The sequence below is a fragment of the Sinocyclocheilus grahami genome, unplaced genomic scaffold, assembly GCF_001515645.1.
Source record: "Sinocyclocheilus grahami isolate Dianchi unplaced genomic scaffold, SAMN03320097.WGS_v1.1 scaffold455.1, whole genome shotgun sequence".
NCBI lineage: Eukaryota > Metazoa > Chordata > Actinopteri > Cypriniformes > Cyprinidae > Sinocyclocheilus > Sinocyclocheilus grahami.
Genome location: NW_015505634.1, coordinates 3,423 through 20,232, shown reverse-complemented (window position 1 = coordinate 20,232; position 16,810 = coordinate 3,423). Strand labels below are relative to the sequence as shown.

Genomic DNA, 16,810 nt, shown 5'->3' with positions numbered 1-16,810 from the left:
AATGCATAATTTCAGTTTATTCCTAGCAAAAGAATGGTTGGATGTTATATTGCAACAACCTACTCTCTGTTACAAGAAGTCGACTGAAAAACGTGAGGGAAACTCTGATCTTCGTGGCAGTGAGGCTCTTTGACAAGAATTCAAAGGATGTGGTTCTCAGATGAAGTAAGGAAATGAACAGGTTCCAAGATTACTGAGCTCTCGGACACTAATGCAAAAAGATTGTATCAAAAATATTCTGTTGGACATGCAGGCATGGCAGAGCACGGGCAGAAAATTTACTTTAGATTTTATTTTCTATACAGTTTTTCACATGCTTTCTACTCAAATTTTATTCCTGAAATTCATGGATTGAGCTGGTCTGTCAGGGATTTTTGTGGTTAACAAAACCTGACTTCTCATTTCATATCCTTTACAAAAAGTTCTGTGCAGGGTGCTCGCCTCACACTTTGACACAAAATGAGACGTCTTCAAGTGTATGAGCAGCGGATGAATCAAACAGAAAGAACATCTAGAAATGATCTCCCCCTTAATACATATCGTATGATAAAAATAACAAATATCATAAACTCATTTTAGGTAGCCTACATCTCATTGGTATATTTGTCCAAAAAAATTAAATAGTCCTGCAGTATAGTTGGTAAAGGCTCAGTCATCACAAGCCTTATCCAAGTAGTCAAACTAGATTTTCTTTAGCACAAAACCAGGTAAGCAGATGCAAGTTTGAAATTAAACTGTTAACAGCCTTGTGGCTTTTTAAGAGGAAGGTGGATAACGGCATTTAGCTTCAGGGGAACGTTAGTACTGCGTGGATGGAAAATTTGAAGTTCAACCGAAACATGTTTTGCGTTTCTAGAGACAGAGGCAGAGGACGTTGTCGACTATCAGAAGAAACATAAATGTAGGAGGGGACAATACCAGCTCTGACGTTGCTATAAGTGCATTTAAATACGAAGATCCACATGACGAAAATGCATGATTTATATGTCAGTTTTAGTTTTGAGACCAGAGCATTGATACCAGAGTTAATGCAATAAGAAGAAAACATAAAAAAAACACATTTCCAAAAATAAGGAAAAGTATTAAAAAATATTTAAAAATTTCAGTCAAAACACCTGAGACCAACAACAAAAATAAAATTAGCCTGGTATTTATGCTACAGAATATTAGATTTAGTCCTTTATTTAAAGTTGTAAATTAGACACCATATAATCAGACACGTTTCACAGAATGATAACAAACATAAAATAAAATATAAAAAATATTACTGCCTACAGAAATGTCACTGGTTTATACAGCCCATTTATTTCCATTTCACAGAAACAACATTAAATCTTTATAATTAGGCTACACAAAAAGAAAATATTCTCAGAGTTGTCTTTAGCCCACCTAAATATGGGAAACTCATGTAATTTGTCATATTTCTTTCAGGAATGCACGAGTCACTGTGGCAACATGGAAATGACTCTATAAGGTTATGGCATCCATTGATCTACCTACAGCTATCGACTGAAGTTCAGGCAATATGAAGTTTGCATTTCAAATTCACTAATCAGCAGACTTCGAAGTAGATCTATCACCAAGTAATGAATTGAAATCAATTCACGGCTTATATTAAATTAGCCATCTGAATTCAAATGGATGAGCATTTACACTACAAGCGCAATGTTTAAATATGACTTTGAACACCTTCACATGTGGATGAATTTGTTTTGGACCCCGGAGGTTTCAAACCGGTTGCCCAAAACAGGTGTAAACGGGTCTTAAGAAACCCCTAAAGTAAGCTACTTTTGACTATTTTCATAATTCTTACAACATCCACTGAAGCGCATTAAAAATATTAATTATAATATTAATTATAAAAAAAACTTTGCTCTACAATTTAAGACAATTAAAATAAGGCATTGACTGTATTTTTTTTTAAAGGGATAGTTCACCCAAAAATAAAAATTCTGTCATCATTTACTCACCCTCGAGATTTTCCAAACCTGTATGATTTTCTTTCTTCTGTTGAGCACAAAAGACAATATTTTGAGTTGACGGTAGCCATTGACTTCCATAGTACAAAAAGAAAAAAGTCATTGGCTACCATCAAATGTTTGATTACCGACATTCTTCTTCAAAATATCTTCTTTTGTGTTGAACAGAAGAAAGAAACTCATACAGGGTTGAAACAACTTGAGGGTAAGTAAATGATGCCAGAACTATCCCTTTAAGTGGTGTTATTAAGTGGAGATTTAATGAAGTTAACAGCAATTAAACTAGTTATAAAACAACCAATATTGCATGCATACAAAATATTCCACAAAAAGAAACACTGAGGCCATTAACAACAGCGTTAGACAAGCAAAGACTGGCACTTTTCCCCAGATTCTTCAACAGGCTTTCTGCATACACTTTCTAGAGAAAATAAATGTAAGAAGGATGAATATAGTGTAGCCACACACACACACACGTGGTCGTATGATAAACTAAGGGTACTCCACCTTTTCGAAAATCCACTTTCTTGTGGTTATGAATACAGTGGGTGACTTTACACTTGTGGTACAGGAGTCCAGCCAGCAGAAAAATAGCAGCGCATAGCATGACCAGCCCTAAAATGAAATATGAATTAAATCTTATCAAGAAAGAAACAAATTGTAATGGATTACTAAATCTGGAAGCAATAAAGGAAGATTACACAAACTGTAGAGGCTGTTTTTTTGTATGTTGTTAGAAGAGTCTGTAATTCTTGAAGTGGTCGTAGAAGAGATTGTGGTTGCCTGGAATGGGGTAATGTGGGCTTTAGGGGGTTCTTTCACCTCTTTCGTGGGAGCTTCTTTAACCTCTTTCGTAGGAGCTTCATTCCCCTCTTTTGTGGGAGCTTCTTTCACCTCTTTCGTAGGAGCTTCATTCCCCTCTTTTGTGGGAGCTTCTTTCACCTCTTTCGAGGCGTGTTTGCAGACAGCATCAGAAGTGCCAGTGCCTGCGGTCACAATCCCATTTATACACCTACAGAGCAAAAAATTAAATGCAGTTCTCTTCATAAAAAAAATTATAAAGGGATAATTCAGTAAAAAAATGAAAATTCAGTCATCATTTACGCATGCCGATGTCATTATAAACCTGTTTGACTTTTCTTCTGCATAACACAAATTCTGATAAACATCTTAGTATTTTTCTTGCCTATACAATGAAAGTTTTATTTTATGGACAAAATAGCTAAAACATTCTTCAAAATGGGGGGGGGATTATACATTTTGGGAATGACATGAGGAAGAGTAAATGATGACACAATTTACATTCTTTGACTAACCTATCCCTTTGTAGTCTCAGTGCCGAATCATCAGACTTGCACAAGAGAGTGCTTATTATACATCGAAACAAAGCTGCTGAGATCATTAATATGCTTTAGGGTCATGACTGAAATTCATTCAACCTTTTTACTGGGGAATTTTTATGCTCCCCCTCAATGAGTCGGCTATAACATTTGAATAGGGTCCCCTTCGTATCTCTGGGCTCGGGGACATCGTTCCTGGTTGCCTCCCCTTGACAACAGCCCTTTGAATTGGCATTTGCATGAGGCTATCAAACTATATATCCTTTGAAATGAAAATTTTTTGCTATTCATAAAAACTTACTCTCTCCATTTTTGACAAATCGAGTTTTCTTTGTATGTGAAGAAGCCATCCTCACATTTTTTGCATATTCCTAGAAGAGAGACATAGTCCATGTTTCATGAGATGCTCTTTAATTATTTGATGTGATTCAGTAAGGCAGGATTTAATATGTGTACCTGTTTCATCTATTCCCGAACCTTTTTCACAAGAGCAAATCTCTTCCTTTATCCAATCAATGGGCGTAAAGCCTTTTTTACATTTGCATTTAGTGTCACTTGTAGATGTGCAAGAATTGAGCTCATTACTACCTGAGGGGGGAAAAACTATGTAAGTTATTGTTGAAAATAGAAATTATGTTTTTGTCTCTGATTTTGCCTTCTTTTGTACACATCCAATGGTGTAAGTTAAATGCCACATATTGAGTGGTTTACAGTATCTTACAGCATCACATGCATTATACAGTAACATTCTCAGTTACTAAACCTATCTATCTATCTATCTAAAAAACAGGCACTTACCTTTTTTACATTTGCTGCAGTTCTCACAGTGAAAATATGTTCCACTTGTAGATCTGTATTGGTTTTGTGGACAGGCCTCACATTTTTTCGTAACATAACTTTGTCTATGACCTGCAATCAACAGATATCTTTAATGAGGTGTTATGTGACCGATATCCATTTAAACCCAACAGTAAATCCCAAATCCAGGTATTCAACAATAATCATACATACCTGCTGGACAAGATGTGCTTGCATTTTGGTGAAGTAACAGTATACACAGAAGAGTTGAAAGGACTTTCATGTAAAAGAACATGACATCAGTACGCGGTTACAGAGTGTTGGAACTGAGCGTAACTCTCAAATGAGAGGAAATAACGACTGAAACCTCTACCCATGCAACCGACAAAGGTGACATTTCAACCTTGTTTGAAAAGGCAACTTTCCCCACTGTAACTTATTTACATGCCACCCACATTGGAAAAATAACATGTAGGATTGTACAGTTATGTGTTTTCTTTAATTGATCATGTCAAAAGCCTTAAGCTGAATGAAAAAACATTTTATTAAAAGCCATTAGCTTTATTTGTTGAATTCGATTGCTCTGAATCTGACTGGTGCATGTCAAATGGTTACAAAATAAAACAAGACATCTAAAAATGCTCTACATTTAAGATGTTTAAATTTAAAACACAAATTTGAAGGACTGCCTCAAAACTGTATCATTTTCTTCTGAAATCATTGGCACTTATTTCTGTAATGTATGCTGTATTAATACAACAAAAACCCATATTTTCTCATTAAAACACATTCATTTTCTAGGCTCTGAATGTAAATGTTCTCACAATATGGACAGAGAAAACATGGATGTAAATTATGATTTATCAAATTTAATTATGATCTTATTGGACAGCCATTTAATATTTCTAACATGCCAAATTCAGAGACTTATCTGATGGTATTAATTCAGTTCTTTCATTACGTTTTCAAGATAACTATTTGCTGTCACTTTCATTCAATCTTTTTCACCCAAAATTTGAAAAGACAAAGCATCCCACAGTTTACATTTGCTTCATGACAACATCAGGTCTGATATTAATTTATTTGACTGATCTTTGAAGCAATCAAATTAAATGACACACTCAAGTGTAACATGTGAAGGTGCTCTCTCTGTGTATTCTAATGACTCAGAGATGTTTTGCATAGGAAAAACCTACTCTTATGTAGCAGTACTGAAAACAGGTAGGTCTGACACATTTAGGGCAGAATAGATGAGGTTCCTTGGTTTACTGGTCTGCTGTTTACAGGGAAAAAAAAGGGTATGTTAGACGTGTGGAGAATAAGTGTGCTCTGTTTTACTCTTTATCATCAGTTGAGAAGCAATTAATGATATGGGATAATTTAGTACAGGAAAAAATGATATATACATAAAACAAAATCACTGAAATGGGTTCCTGTAATTGGAATATAAGTCTGAAAAGTGAAAGACAACTGCAATGCATCTTTCTCTATGCAGAAAAGAGTGCAGAGCTTCCATTTACCATGACATAGTGCAGATGTTATCAACGCTTCTTCCGGACTTCAAACAGAGAAGTCTGTGATCTTGTTTAAGAAAGAGGATTTAAAAAGTCCTTACATGTAGAGAGTTATAACAGGGGAACACACACACACACACACACACACATACACAAAGAAAGAACTGAAAAGTAGATCAATTTTGAATAAACTTGGTGTTTTCCCAACAAAATGACTGCTGCACTAATGTGCTCTTTATTAGACAGTTTACTCAGCTTTGAAGATAAAAATAGAAAATGAAATTAAGGTGATGGTGGGGAATGACACCGTAATTGGAGTACATTCTCTCAGCTGACCTACTTCTGCTCAGTTTCTTTTTTACCTTTCTGTTTATCAGTATTTTGTAAAATGTTCTTAATTACTCACCCTCTTGTGGTTCCAAACCCATAAGACCTTCGTTCATCTTTGGAACCACAGATTAAGATATTTTTGATGAAATCCGAGAGCTTTCTGACCCTGCATAGACAGCAATGCAACTACCACGTTCAAGGCCCAGAAGGGTAGTAAGGACATCGTTAAAATAGTTCATGTGCCATCAGTGGTTCAACCATAATTTTATGAAGCTATACTGCTACAAGAATACTTTTTGTATGCAGAGAAAACTAAAATAACATGGTACTCTTGTGAATGTGCATCAAAGACTGACACGGAAGAGAAGAAATTGTTGAATAAAGTTGTTTTTGTTTTCTTTGCGCACAAAAAGTATTCTCGTCCTTACTACCTTTCTGGGCCTGGGAACATTTCAGTTGCATTGCTGTCTATGCAGGGTCAGAAAGCTCTCGGATTTTATCAAAAATTTCTTAATTTGTGTTTCCGAAGATGAACGAAGCTCTTACGGGTTTAGAACAACACGAGGGTGAGTAATTGATGACAGAATTTTCATTTTTGTGTGAACTATCCCTTTAAGGGAGCTATTAATTCTTTAGCTTCGGTGCATTGATATTAAATTACTGAAAACACTATGGACAATACTGGGTTATATGGTAACTTTTGCCAAACAGGTCCCGCCTCATTCTTAAGAGTGTCAATCTGCAAATGAAATATGTACTTCAAAGAAAATACACTTAGAAAAATACACTTACATATTTTAAGCCTCTCACCAGTCACATTTGCTGCCAGGTTTCACTTCTCTGCATGTTACAGCACAGCATTCACAACTCCAAACCAGGTAAACAATACTGAAAGATTATTACTATGGTAAATAGGTTTAATTCCATAATAGGGTGCATAAGCTGCAAATCAAGACATTCCACTCTTCAGAATCTCCATCCCCTTGTGCCCAGGATGTGTAGGAAACAGTAGTTTGGACCTGATGCTTTCACTAAATGAATAAATATATGAATATACTTTAATGTCCCGTTTGAGGGATATTCATCTTGGACAAGCATGATCTGGCCAGTACACAACATAAAACTCACACAAACTCAAATTAAAATCTATAGTATACCAATAAAGCATCTAATTTGTGCAATTCTCTATTGAATAATTTAACCGCAGTTGGCACAAAATAATTTTTGTAGCGATTTGAATTGGACATCAAAGTCCTCAAACGTCTCCCTGAGGGTAACATATTCCATGTAAAATATGTGTGTCATCTGCAAAACTGTTCTTAGCTTGTCTTAAAACAGATACCTCATACATCTCCTGTATAGGCCATTTCGCTTCCCAACCTACAATTTTTAGAGCAGCATATACAAGTCGAGCAAGTTTCGATTTTAATTGGACAGTCAGGTTTCCATACCATGCTGTAATACCATTTCTTATCAAACTCTCAAAAACAGACTGATAGAACAGAAATAAAATCTTCTGATTTACCCCAAATACTTTTAATCTTCGCAAAAAAAATATAACCTCTGTTGCAGTCTAGAACACAGACTGTTGATGTGAGAAGACCAGCATAATGAACTGTCCCAAGTAAGGAACCCAAGTATTTATATGATGAAACCTGTTCAATTTTTCCATGTATTATAACTATATATGTACAATAACTATATATCCATCCATCATTAATCCAACAAATTCTCTTTAAACATAATACATATTCCGTCACACTCTCACAAACTTTAATTTTCAATTATACCACTAATTTATCACATAAGGAGAATCAAAGTCATGAATTTTCATATCATGAACATTTCTAAAATTCCAAAATCATCATAAATTTGATTGCTTCAAATATGTATGTTTCGTATGTGGTTTAGTCTGTGATGGGAATGACTTTACAACTGTGGGGCAGCCATTATATATATATATATATACATACAGGTGCATCTCAATAGATTAGAATCATGGAAAAGTTCATTTATTTCAGTAATTCAACTCAAATTGTGAAACTTGTGTATTAAATAAATTCAATGCACACAGACTGAAGTAGTTTAAGTCTTTGGTTCTTTTAATTGTGATGATTTTGGCTCACATTTAACAAAAACCCACCAATTCACTATCTCAACGAATTAGAATACTTCATAAGACCAATAAAAAAATTTTTTTAGTGAATTGTTGGCCTTCTGGAAAGTATGTTCATTTACTGTACATGTACTCAATACTTGGTAGGGGCTCCTTTTGCTTTAATTACTGCCTCAATCCGGCGTGGCATGGAGGTGATCAGTTTGTGGCACTGCTGAGGTGGTATGGAAGCCCAGGTTTCTTTGATAGTGGCCTTCAGCTCATCTGCAATTTTTGGTCTCTTGTTTCTCATTTTCCTCTTGACAATACCCCATAGCTGCTCTGTGGGGTTCAGGTTTGTGGAGTTTGCTGGCCAGTCAAGCACCAAAACGCTGGTTAATACACAAGTTGTTGAATTGTTGAATTACTGAAATAAATGAACTTTTCCACGACATTCTAATTCATTGAGATGCACCTTTATATATATATATATATATATATATATATTCACACACACAAAATAAATCAAATTAGTTTATCATCATAGTTTAAAACATATATGTAATATAGCCTATAATATATATAATTCATATTATAATTGTCCTAACTTATAAAGTCTTGGTCTGGGACAAGGATAAAACAACTATCCAACTATAGCCTATATAAAATACAAATTTGAAAACCTGGAAAATTTTAATCGATAATAAAAAGAAAAAAATCTGATTTTTTTTTTGGCTACAAAAATGACACACGTGATCATAAATATACAGTTGATAAAATTGAAGAAGCGACCATATAGTTGCTAATTTCTATGGAGAATCTTAATATAGACTAATCTTAATATTTTAGAATAATCTAATCTTAGAAGAATATACTATTTTAATATACTGTATCTGAACACTCACCCCAGGCCGACAGATGGCGATGATGACATCGCGATTATTTTCAAACCTCAGGTTGATCACATCGCTCTGCGAAGAAGACAGCGGCTCAGCTTTGTTTACTTTAAAGATGAATGCTCAATTACATACATTCTCTGAAAGCACTGGCTATCTAGTTTAGAACCAGACACTAGAATGTAAGAGAGAGAAAAAACACACGACATGGAGGAATCGTGGGATTTTGAATTCTTGTCTCGAATGGTTGACAGTCTGGTGTCCTTTCTGTCCGAATTTGTGGACGATTGGCTGGCCAACGACATGAGAGTTGCAGTGTTTAAGATACTGTTCACCTGGCTCATCATTAGTCTCGTAGCCATCCACTTTGCCTGGAAAGTGTACGGGAACACTGTCAACGATATGTACTACAGACAGGGTGAGTATTTAGAGGTGCTCCATTATGTTGCTCCACCTAATCAATAATAATTCCTATAAAACGACAGTTGAATACAATTTTGTGACTGTATATACATGTATTTTGCGCCCCTTAAAAGGTAGTAATTGGACTAAATATAATTGTAATAATTCTTCAGGGACTGGAGGGCAGAATGGCGGGACTCCTGACACTGCGCCTCACCTGAGCGGATGGTAAGAATTAAGGGCCCCACTTTATATTAAGTGTCTCTAATACCTGTGTCTTACATAGTAACTAGATGTGTACGTAGTATGTAACCACAGTGTAAGTACACATTGGTGCATAGTATCTACAGCTGTAATGTTTGTGTAAGTACACATATGTAACAACCCACTGAATGGTATGTGTCAGTACAAATGTGTAACAGGACATTGGTAACAACACTTTTTGGTAATGAAAGTACAAGTGTGTAACAGGACTAACAGCACTTTTCGGTAAAGAAAGTGTTACACTTTATATTAGATTTATCATGTAATTACTCTGATGTTACACAGCAGCGGCCAGTAAGTTAGGCTTTACATATAAATTGTGGTTGGTGTCCAGAATGTTACACTTTATATTAAGTGGACAGTTCCTGAGGAGTTACCATGCAAGTACACTGGTATTACAGTGGTGCACCAACTCCAACTCGACATCCAAGTCCTCCCACTTTACATATCCCTAAACCTACCCTTCACCACCCCCTGGATCCCATTTCCACCCCTAAACCTGCCCATCTCCCCCCCCTGGATCCCATTTCCACCCCTAAACCTACCCTTCACCACCCCCTGGATCCCATTTCCACCCCTAAACCTACCCATCTCCACCCCCTGGATCCCATTTCCACCCCTAAACCTACCCATCTCCACCCCCTGGATCAAATGGTTCCAATTACTCTTATACATGTTGTTACAAAATGTAGTTATATAATTCCAGCTACACTAGTACTTAGTGAAGTGAAAAAAAGTGTTGTTACCAATGTCCTGTTACACATTTGTACTTACACAAACCATCCAAAAGGGGTTGTTATATGTGTGTAGTTACAGAAATATTACAGCTGTAGATACTATGTACCAATGTGTACTTACACATACTATGTACACATGTAGTTACTATGCAAGTACACAGGTATTAGGGACACTTAATATAAAGTGGGACCAAATTAAGTAACCAGCCTTTCTAGTGTTCATGAATGATTCGTTAATTTTAAGTCTGTCACGTGACAAATTAACAAAAGACTTGGAATTTAATTGATCGTTGCTTACTGATTTCCTAATTCTAATTCTGAATATGGCCAAATAATGCGTGTGTGGACGAGTTCTAAGTCACTTGTGCATTTTGTAATAAGCCAGTGTCCTGTACATATATGCTACTTATCAGTATATGATGCCAGCGCTATATTTGCATGGTTTTAGGAGCTTGGTGAAGCCTGCTGTTATACCACATCATATGAATGTTATGCTGGTAGGCAGAACATTCTGAAGAGTTTTTTCCGCTGACAAGTACCTATATTTTTAACATCTCACACTATGGTACTATATCTGACAGCTTCTCTTGTGCCTCACAACACATGCTACCCATTTTAGCTTAAAATATGACTGTTTTACCTGCAGGTTGCAGGTAGTACAAAATTTCAGAATACCGGGAACCGTTGAGTGAGATCATAGGATTTGAAGTGTACAGAGGATAGACAGACACATGCTTTAATTCAAATGTAATAAAAAGCACTATTAATAAAACATTATTGAAAAAAGTGGCATGAAATTCTAAACACATCAGTATTTGGTTTAAAAAGTAATTTATGCATACCCATGTTGTAAACTGCTGTTCCATTTTCAAGTCTAATATTTTCCATTTTCCTAGGGAAAGTGCAGCTGGCGATGCCATGAAAACCCACCGTGAGTGATGTACCTGCAACTGGACTAAGATCACAGACACATAAGATGGAGAAAGGCAATTACAATCCTTCAAGAAGACTAAATAATCATAGCTTGTGCCAGTGAATCAGTTTTACTTGTGAAGCTGTCTGTGATGAACTGTGGTGCAAAACTCAAGGTCCAAACACATGAATATATGCTCTAAAATACCTGACAGAATGGTGCTGTGCACAGGAAAGAAAGCATTAAAGGAGCATGCTGTGATAAATAGCAGCTCTGATTTTTTTTAGAATGCTTTAATTTATTTGAATTGAATTGGAAGTTGAAGATAGCAAAACTTGAACCATTCTCACACAGTATCATATGACAAAAAAAAACTGACAGGAATACTACTCAGAACGAAGGTCCCAAATGTTCACATAGTCATCTGGTCTGTATGTAGAAATCAAACATTTCATTTCAGTGTTGTAAGAAAATAGAATTGACTACAGAGATAAAAAATACATCAAGTGTGCCTCTAGCATGCTTTCAGTCCAAGAGGTTACTGCTGTCTTTTTGCAGTGCAAATAATAAATACAATTTGTATCTGATTGTGTATTAGTTTACTGTTATTTATTTCATAAGTAAATTGTATTATAGTCAGTGTATAACAATACACATTGAAATGAACCTTACTTTGGTTCAGGACCAAGCAGGAGTCATCCATGACAAGAAAAAAAAAACATTAGTGGTTAAAATAAGAGATATTATGAAAAAATCTTAAAAAGTGAAACACCTTAGTGAAAAAAATATCCCTCTATAATTTTATTGCTTCCAAACACAAAAGAAACCTGGAGTCAAATTATTGGAAGTCTCTTTGGGGTGATGGTGGCAGCAGCATAGCATGCACATCCATCACATTGGTTCCTGTCAGTCCAGGCATGAGTAACCGTCGTCCTTCAGTGAGCTGTGAGAAAAATGTGAACGAATCATTATTGGTGAGAAAGCCATCAATGTCCAGACTTTGAGACATGGCCTCTTTCATCAATTCCCCGTCAGTGACGGCACCAGCTGCCTCAGTGGGGCCATCCTGTCCATCGGTTCCTCCACTGAGGAACACCGCACCACTCTTTACTTCATCACTATTGAGCTCAAGCCCCACCCGCAGAGCCAACTCCTGGTTCCTCCCTCCCCTGCCCTTTCCTGTCAGTTGCACAGTGGGTTCCCCTCCAGCCAGAAGACAGGTCGCACCCCAGCCTTCCTTCCTCTCCTCTACGAGCACGTTCATGGTGCGACACAAGTCCCAGCTTTCTACCCCAACCTCTGGTCCAAGCTGAAGGATCTCTGCAGCGAGTTCTGGAGGAGTTTCCTTCTCTGGGTAACACGCAAAACGTGAGAGCAGCCCGTATAGTCGTGCAACAGAGCGAACGTCACCACATACTCCTGGAGACAGAATGACGGGTCGAAGTCCTAATTCAACAGCCTTACGGCTGGCACATTCAAGAGCAATAGTGTTTGAGCCAATTACGACGTTTAAAACATGGTCTTGGACTTCTTCTGGCTGTTCTTGGACCTGCAACCCATAATGGGGTCTAGCTTTACTAAGCACCTCATTCATGGAGGAAGGAAGAGAGTAAGAGAGCTTATAACGTTCCAAGATAGCCCAGACCTCCTCTGGCTTGAAGTCACTCCTGACTGTTGGACCGCTGGCTATCAAATCCAGAGGATCTCCAATAACATCTGACAGAATCAATGCCACTACCTTAAGGAGAATGTGGTGTCAAAGTAAAAATTATGCTCAACAAACATCATGGAGTATTGCTCAAAAAACTGTGCTGCATGTTTTCTTTTGGTTATGTAATAGTGTTACCTGGGCTGGGTTGGCACATTGGGCAAGACCTCCACCCTTCAACAATGACAGGGCTCGCCTTACTGTATTTAACTCCTGAATAGTGGCCCCTGCTGCTGCAAGTTTTTGTGTCACATCCTGTTTCTCCTGCAAGGACATGGGTGGGGCTGGAGCAGGTAAAAGAGCAGAACCACCACCTGCGCATAGATGAATATAAAGAAAAAACATGAACATTTCAAGATCTTTCAGAAAATACACCACATTTCAAATGTTTTGGGTCAGTATGTTTTTTTTTAAACAAAGTAATATTTTATTCAGTAAAGATTGATTAAATTGGTCAAAAGTGACAACAAAGACATTTACAATGTTACAAAATATTTTTTATTTCAAATAAAAAAATCTTTATTTGATTAAATAAATCTTTTCATCAAAGAATCCTAAAAAAAAAAAAAATGTATCACTGTTTCCACACAAATATTAAGCCGTTTTTAACATTGATCATTTTTCTTGAGTGCCAAATTACAATGATTAGAATTAGAATTAGAAAAGTGATTCTATATGAAGAAAATAAGTTAAAAGTACCAGAGATGAGCACGAGCAGCAGATCTTTCTCAGTCAGACCGCTGGCCAGTTCTCGAATACACTCTGCTGACTTCTGGGCATCTGCATCCGGTAAATTGTTCTTTGCTCCTTCCATCACTGTAATTCTGCTGTTATTCTCAAGGAGCATCTTCCTGTCCGGACATACAAACAGATTTTCAGTAACATCCAGACTGTACTGTGTGCAGCCAAATACAAGCTGAAAACTCTGAAGCCAGTTTGACATCAGGGCTACATGACTATATATTATATTTTGCATGAAACCTATTTGCAGGGTTATTATTATTATGTAAAAATAAATAAATAAAATTAATAAAATGAATGAATGAATGAACGAACGAATAGTACAATAATAGTAAAAAAAATATTCTGGATTTTTTATTTAAATCAGCATAAAGTAGGTAAACCAAATACTTAAAACTACAATTTAAATAATTAATCATTAATTAATAATAAACCAATTTATCGTCATTACAGTATCATGAGAATATTTCACATTACAGTAGTGTACTCTTACTACATTTTTTGGGCAACCACTGACCAACTAGTGAAAATCCCAGTTTATTTCTGTATAAATTGCTCATTAAACAGAAGCACATTAAAATATGTAATGTAAAAAAGCACTAAAATACTTACTCTTTCCCATGATTGTGTAGTGTTTTCTGGATACCATGAGGCACACTGACCACCCCTTTAATTAGATGGTCTCCTACAATCCTCTCCGCTTCTGCTGCCATCCCCAGCACAGCCTTTCCAAAGCCCACCAGATAAAGGTTATTGGTAAGTGTGAAACTCTGTCCATTTACAAGTAGTTTGTCTCCATGTCGCTCCAGACTCCTGCGGACCACTATGTCTGGTTGCACACCTTCAACCGCTGCAGAAAACACAGCCCGGGCTCGAGTGTCTAATGACGACATACTGCGAGAGCACAGTGATGCTAAGCTCACCCACAGTGGGTGCTGCAGGTGAAAAAAACGTGAGAGAGCCATAAACCAATCAAACTATCCACATCAGATGAAGAGAACCACTTAATACCTGAGGGGATAAAGAGATATAAAACAGACAGATTAGTATCACTAAATATAATTGAAAAATATCATTGACCAACAAATGTGTTATGTTTGAATTTTAAGAAACCAGTAATTAAAGTGTTCCTTACATCAGTATTAACACACTGACAAAACAGCATGAAAATTACAGCTTTCAAATTCACTCTGGTGATGTCTAGAAAGCATTTTTCTGATATGAACAGCTGCAGATATACAGCTCTTTTTTACATTTTTTACCAAAATCTGTACCCCCCTTTATTTCACACACAATTACATTAATGTTACCCAAATTCACTCTGGTGATGTCTAATCTCCTCTGTTTTAAACCTCAAAAAGCATTTTGGTCTGATGTGAACAGATGTAGATAAACAGCATGGTCACCAAATCTGACAAGGTAACATTAGAGGTTCCCGAAAAACGTTACTCCCACTATTTCACTCACAATTGTGCATTGCCATGGATTTGGCGACTCTAACATTTTTTCTAAAATATTTCATCTTTTCAGTGACCCAAAAATATTTAATGTTTTCTAAATTTACTCAAAATACTGGTACATTCTGGGACTGAGGCAAACAACTTCTGATAATTTCCCAAGCTGGAAAGGTAGGACAATAATTAACTGATGCAGATGATCTCAGAATATTGACTAATTATATCATAAAATGTGTGCTATATTGCGTTATTATTTGACATTTCCTTTATATTATTTATCATATTTATTGAATATTACAATCAGAAATAATGTAACGGGCTGCATAGGCTATGCAGATTAAAATGCTTAAAGTAAAAAAAAAAGGCTGAAAAAAAAGCTTATAAGACAGCCACAACTAAATGACCAATTGTAGTCAACTAGAAACAAAGTCAATACATAATACTTTCTATCACAACATCAGTGTCCTTGAGATCCCTTTTCAAACACCATCCTTACACAGCCTTCATTGAGTTTATGAGAACGTACCTGCACACTGTTCCTGGCAATTCTGAAGCTCTTTTAAGACCTGACAAAATCATTAGAGAACTGTTTATACACTAGAGCCTGTGTACTGAGTGAGAAATGATTGACTACAGTTGACCATAGGGCAGAGAGAAGTTTTCGAGCTAGCCAGTTACAAGATGTTTGTGGATTCATCAAGAGTGCATCCCAAAACAGTAGGAGGAGGTGCCACAATAGCCTTGTGACACTTAAGTTAAAGTCCAGTAATGGGGTGGTCAGTGTTTACACGGCTCTGGATGCACCACCCTTGCAGAATGCATTGAAAACACACACATATCCACACAAAGGATTATTTTACCACAATTTTTCCTCCATACTCCCAACATCTGCTCACTTCAGACATAGAAAACAAAGTCTAAATAACGTCTTAGCGTCTTTTTAATTTGTTTATCAGTCATGTCAGGTTTACACATTCATAATTCTAACGCCCCCTTACTCTGCTTGACTGTTGTGAACAAGATTGACTCACATGATGAAAGTCCCCCTCTCGATCAACAGGGAAATAGACCATAGTTCACGAACAAAGGCTGTAAAAAACATGCCAGTGCCAGTCCATCTGTGAATGAATCTTTTAAATGAACGAATCGTCTAAAGCCCCGACTCGTTCAGTGAAGTTGGCGAGTTCGTTCGGTAAAGTCTAACCAATGAAAGGCGCCTTCACAGCCTACACTCGAATGCTATTGGCTGGAACTACAGTCACTGCAGGAAAACGAGTCAGTAGAGATCAGGAACGATTCGTTCGCTTTAAAGATTCATTCACGAACATGCACGATAACAAAGTGACGTTTATTCTGCAGATGCGAAATTATCAACAGAATAGTTCATTTACCGTATTTTACACGGACACATTTATTATCACGCAGGAACTTTAACTTATTTTGTTTACGATTGACAGTGCAAGTGCGCCTGCCACAAGTGGCCATATATTACATTAATAGAAAGTTGGAAATTCGAGTTGAATGAAAATCAACATATATGCTACTTTAGCTTTTGCTTTGTGTAAAAAGACTGTTCTAAATAAGCAATGACATATTTTCTTCAAAAGGTGGCAGTATTCAGTAAGTCAGCTAATAC

The 16,810-nt window shown here is 36.6% G+C and overlaps 3 protein-coding genes across 4 annotated transcripts; 1 reads left to right on the top strand and 2 right to left on the bottom strand.

Annotated features, from left to right (window-relative positions):
- Nucleotides 1–2,225: 2,225 nt before the first annotated feature.
- On the bottom strand, nt 2,226–4,354 carry LOC107552642 (tumor necrosis factor receptor superfamily member 4-like). The gene is made up of 7 exons (XM_016234578.1): nt 4,327–4,354; nt 4,118–4,228; nt 3,776–3,907; nt 3,621–3,690; nt 2,681–2,991; nt 2,487–2,594; nt 2,226–2,400 (listed from the first exon to the last, which is right to left on the bottom strand). Exons 1-7 carry the CDS (start codon nt 4,352–4,354, stop codon nt 2,339–2,341), a joined length of 822 nt encoding a protein of 273 aa, XP_016090064.1. The 3' UTR covers nt 2,226–2,338.
- Nucleotides 4,355–9,016: 4,662 nt separating this feature from the next.
- LOC107552648 (T-cell leukemia translocation-altered gene protein homolog) lies at nt 9,017–11,332 on the top strand. The gene is made up of 3 exons (XM_016234583.1): nt 9,017–9,370; nt 9,528–9,582; nt 11,252–11,332. The coding sequence occupies exons 1-3, from the start codon at nt 9,160–9,162 to the stop codon at nt 11,292–11,294; spliced, it is 309 nt and encodes a 102-aa protein (XP_016090069.1). The 5' UTR covers nt 9,017–9,159; the 3' UTR covers nt 11,295–11,332.
- Nucleotides 11,333–12,084: 752 nt separating this feature from the next.
- LOC107552647 (glycerate kinase-like) lies at nt 12,085–16,291 on the bottom strand. 2 transcript variants are annotated; one of them, XM_016234581.1, is made up of 5 exons: nt 16,206–16,291; nt 14,330–14,728; nt 13,676–13,827; nt 13,115–13,290; nt 12,085–13,006 (listed from the first exon to the last, which is right to left on the bottom strand). In XM_016234581.1, the coding sequence occupies exons 2-5, from the start codon at nt 14,680–14,682 to the stop codon at nt 12,107–12,109; spliced, it is 1,581 nt and encodes a 526-aa protein (XP_016090067.1). In that variant the 5' UTR covers nt 14,683–14,728; nt 16,206–16,291; the 3' UTR covers nt 12,085–12,106. The 2 variants fall into 2 exon arrangements, with proteins under 2 accessions (XP_016090067.1, XP_016090068.1); XM_016234582.1 differs by lacking the exon at nt 16,206–16,291 and adding an exon at nt 15,701–15,852.
- Between the last annotated feature and the right edge of the window lie 519 nt (nt 16,292–16,810).

What these genes read in the sequence shown, in the direction of transcription:
- LOC107552642 (XM_016234578.1), bottom strand. Translation starts at nt 4,354, where the DNA reads ATGCAAGCACATCTTGTCCAGCAGGTAT. An exon ending in TTCGGGAATAGATGAAACAG is followed by an intron (nt 3,691 to 3,775) that starts GTACACATATTA and finishes TCTCTCTTCTAG; the next exon opens with GAATATGCAAAAAATGTGAG. An exon ending in AAACAGCCTCTACAGTTTGT is followed by an intron (nt 2,595 to 2,680) that starts GTAATCTTCCTT and finishes ATTTCATTTTAG; the next exon opens with GGCTGGTCATGCTATGCGCT.
- LOC107552648 (XM_016234583.1), top strand. Translation starts at nt 9,160, where the DNA reads ATGGAGGAATCGTGGGATTTTGAATTCTTGTCTCGAATGGTTGACAGT. An exon ending in CGATATGTACTACAGACAGG is followed by an intron (nt 9,371 to 9,527) that starts GTGAGTATTTAG and finishes ATAATTCTTCAG; the next exon opens with GGACTGGAGGGCAGAATGGC. An exon ending in GCGCCTCACCTGAGCGGATG is followed by an intron (nt 9,583 to 11,251) that starts GTAAGAATTAAG and finishes CCATTTTCCTAG; the next exon opens with GGAAAGTGCAGCTGGCGATG.
- LOC107552647 (XM_016234581.1), bottom strand. Translation starts at nt 14,682, where the DNA reads ATGGCTCTCTCACGTTTTTTTCACCTGCAGCACCCACTGTGGGTGAGC. An exon ending in GCTGCTCGTGCTCATCTCTG is followed by an intron (nt 13,291 to 13,675) that starts GTACTTTTAACT and finishes ATCTATGCGCAG; the next exon opens with GTGGTGGTTCTGCTCTTTTA. An exon ending in AATGTGCCAACCCAGCCCAG is followed by an intron (nt 13,007 to 13,114) that starts GTAACACTATTA and finishes ATTCTCCTTAAG; the next exon opens with GTAGTGGCATTGATTCTGTC.